At 51.9% G+C, this 2,821-nt stretch overlaps 1 protein-coding gene across 1 annotated transcript; it reads right to left on the reverse strand.

Annotated features, from left to right (window-relative positions):
• Window positions 1–549: 549 nt before the first annotated feature.
• Window positions 550–2,029, reverse strand: COX6A2 (cytochrome c oxidase subunit 6A2). The gene is made up of 3 exons (XM_077314785.1): window positions 1,780–2,029; window positions 912–1,054; window positions 550–771 (listed from the first exon to the last, which is right to left on the reverse strand). The coding sequence occupies exons 1-3, from the start codon at window positions 1,871–1,873 to the stop codon at window positions 679–681; spliced, it is 330 nt and encodes a 109-aa protein (XP_077170900.1). The 5' UTR covers window positions 1,874–2,029; the 3' UTR covers window positions 550–678.
• Between the last annotated feature and the right edge of the window lie 792 nt (window positions 2,030–2,821).

Raw genomic sequence — 2,821 nt, forward strand, 5'->3', positions numbered from 1 at the left:
GGGGGCATTTTTTCAGACCGAAATTCGCTACAGCCCAGCGGTTAAAAGAGTTGCTGTCCAATTAGCTCTCACAGGTGTTTATTTCACTCTTAGGCACGCCGTCTCTTGGGTTCTGTGGTTTTAATTCAAATGTAAACATTACAAAAAAGAAAAGATGCAGGGTGCGCACAAGCCAGCCCCTTAGACTATCTAACCATACGCTTGGGAAATATGGGAAGAACTACCTGGATCAGATTAAATCCAGACTGTTTTCAGCATTAATTGATAAGGGTGGTCCAAGAGGAGGTTGAAAAAAGAGTCCTGTTGGAGGTTTCACACCGCCAGCAGAGTTTCGTACTCGAATGAGGAAGGAAGAGAGGAAGGGAAGGCGATTGTAAGCCGCTTTGAGACTCCTTGAAGTAGTGGAAAGTGGGATATAAAGCACAATTCTAAAGCACTATGCCTACCTCAGTTGCTACCAACAGGCCCTTGACTCAGAATTTGGCAAGTGGCTGCCACTCCCCCCCCCCAAAAAAAAAAACAACTCCCTCAATGAACACCAGGGAGAAGTTCAACTCATCCAACAGTGTTTTTATTGCCTCTGGTCAAGGGGGCCTGTCTCAAAGGAGGGATTGTGCATGTATGGGAGTTCAAGCCCCTTTCCCACTCAGTGGCAGTGAAAAGGGAAATGTTGGTGGTTTAGTGGCCCTCTTCGTCTTCATAACCGGTGGGCAGCGGGTTGGTACGAGGGTTATGGAAAAAGCTGTGGTTTCCATCACCCCAGGGGAAGGGCTAGAGAGAGAGACAGAGAGAGAGAGTACAATTGACAGACAGGTGAGGCCAAACATCCTTCTACCCTTCCCCTCCCAGTCTTCACCCATCAGATCCGGGCAAGGAGCCAGTAACCAGGCCTCACCTGCTGGAGGTCTTACCTTTGTCCGGATGCGGAGATGGTGGTAAGGCCGAAACTCAGGCCGCTCATGTGGATGGTTCTGCTTTATCAGCCACACGTTCAGCATGCACACGGCCACACCGGGAAGCGCTACCACAAAGGTCAGGATCTTCCAGGTCCGGGCTGCACCACAGACAACAAAGGCAGGATAGTTCCAAGGCACACCTGCCCCCTATAGCTGGTAGGGTGCCCTATTGCCTGAAGGGAATGGCGCAAGAAGGAAGTAGGGGGCCTCCAGCCACAAGTGTCACTCCCGGGGGAGCGCCAGCATCCCCTGACAAGGATTTGCCCCGTTATTCCTCATCGCCCATCCCCTGTGACAGACAAAGGTCATTCTCAAGGTCTCCGGCTGCAACCTGTTTGTCAAGAGCAATAATTTAAAAAAAAGCAGCCGGCTGACATCCGAATCCCGGGATCTTTTCCAAAGAACAAACTCGGGAGGAAAGCAAATAGGTCCTGCATTCCAATGAAGGGGAGAGGGGCGGCTGGAGGGAAGGGGAAGACCCCTCAGAGGGCTAGACGATGGGAGAGGATGTAGGGCTCATGGGACCTACAGAGGCGCACGCTCACCAAGTTGCCAAGTAAACCCACATCTCCACACTGCTCTAGGCGACGGACTGTGCAGCTGGTGGTTATGGTTGTGGTGGTGATGGTGGTCTATTACCTCAAACCAAAATTTTGGCAGACAGGGAAAGAGAGCAAAGGCTATCCAAGCTCTTTTACTTGGCATAATTAAAACAGTGCATGCTTTGCCCTGGACTTGTAGGATAGAGCGGGTCAAAGATATTCACCAACAGAACTAAGAACACACTCCCCCCGTCCCTGATGCCCTTACAGAATTCACTTACTGGATGACCCTTTGCTGTGGGACCCAGAGTCCGCTGCTGTGGCGAGGCCTCGCCCCCTTGCAGCCAGCTGAGCGGCCCTCCTCCAAGGAATCATAGCTGAAAGTCAGGGACGCCTAGATAGCTCACCAGCCCAAGGGACTCAAGGACAGAGGGCTCTTCACCTTCACAGGGCGCTGGCTGGTCTTCGTCTGCTCCTCCGTCCAGGCCTTTCTGGGCAGCCCCTCCACCTCTTCCCTCCCCCTGCATCATCCCCTGGACCTGACAGACATGGCCATCTGACCCTGCTGTGGCCAATGAACCTGTGGGATAAACATAATCCAGTTTGGACATTAGCCAAGAAGGCCGTCACTTGGCCCACGCTGAAGGGCCAAGTCTGGCCCGAGGCCCAGGAACCGACCCTCCGTCCCTCCCCTTGGATAGTTGGCAACTATTTATAGACAAGTCAAGGCCCATGAAGAGTCCTGTCTCTAGACGGTGTCTTCAGGGAATACTCTAGCTGGAAATTAAGGCTGAACTGCCATTTCACTGCTGCTTGTAAATCGAAACTGGGAGTTTGAGAATCATAGAGTTGGAAGGCCATCTAGTCCAAAGCCCTGCTCAGTGCAGGATCAGCCCAAGGCATTCAAGATAAGTGTCCAGCCGCTGCTTGAAGATCTCCAGTGAGGGGGAGCTCACCGCCTCCTTGGGCAGCCCATTCCACTGCTGAACTACTCTGTGGAAATTTTTCTCCAGATATCTTGATGGTTACTGTTCTTAATGTAGTTTAAACCTAACACAGCAGGTCCTATCTTCTGCTACCCACAGGAACCATTCCCTGCCCTCCTCTAAGAAATCCAGTATGCATACTTGGGGTTTGGCAGAATATTCCATCAGGAAGCCAACTGCTTCCCCCTGCTGGCCGAATCTGCTCATGCTTATGACTTCTTAGCCCCATTCTTTGGTTATGGGACCGCGCCACGTTCTTGCTCAGCTACACTAGGGGAAGTGCCCGAAGATGGGTAGTTCCGTTCCCATGCACATTGATATAACAATTCACCACTGC

This window comes from Paroedura picta, chromosome 16 (genome assembly GCF_049243985.1).
Source record: "Paroedura picta isolate Pp20150507F chromosome 16, Ppicta_v3.0, whole genome shotgun sequence".
NCBI classification, from domain to species: domain Eukaryota; kingdom Metazoa; phylum Chordata; class Lepidosauria; order Squamata; family Gekkonidae; genus Paroedura; species Paroedura picta.

Bases quoted from the DNA above. Each gene is read 5' to 3' on its own strand.
- COX6A2 (XM_077314785.1), bottom strand. From the start codon at position 1,873: ATGATTCCTTGGAGGAGGGCCGCTCAGCTGGCTGCAAGGGGGCGAGGC. The intron at 1,055-1,779 runs GTAAGTGAATTC...TCTGTGGTGCAG, and splicing joins CCACAGCAAAGGGTCATCCA to CCCGGACCTGGAAGATCCTG. The intron at 772-911 runs GTAAGACCTCCA...CTCTCTCTCTAG, and splicing joins ATCTCCGCATCCGGACAAAG to CCCTTCCCCTGGGGTGATGG.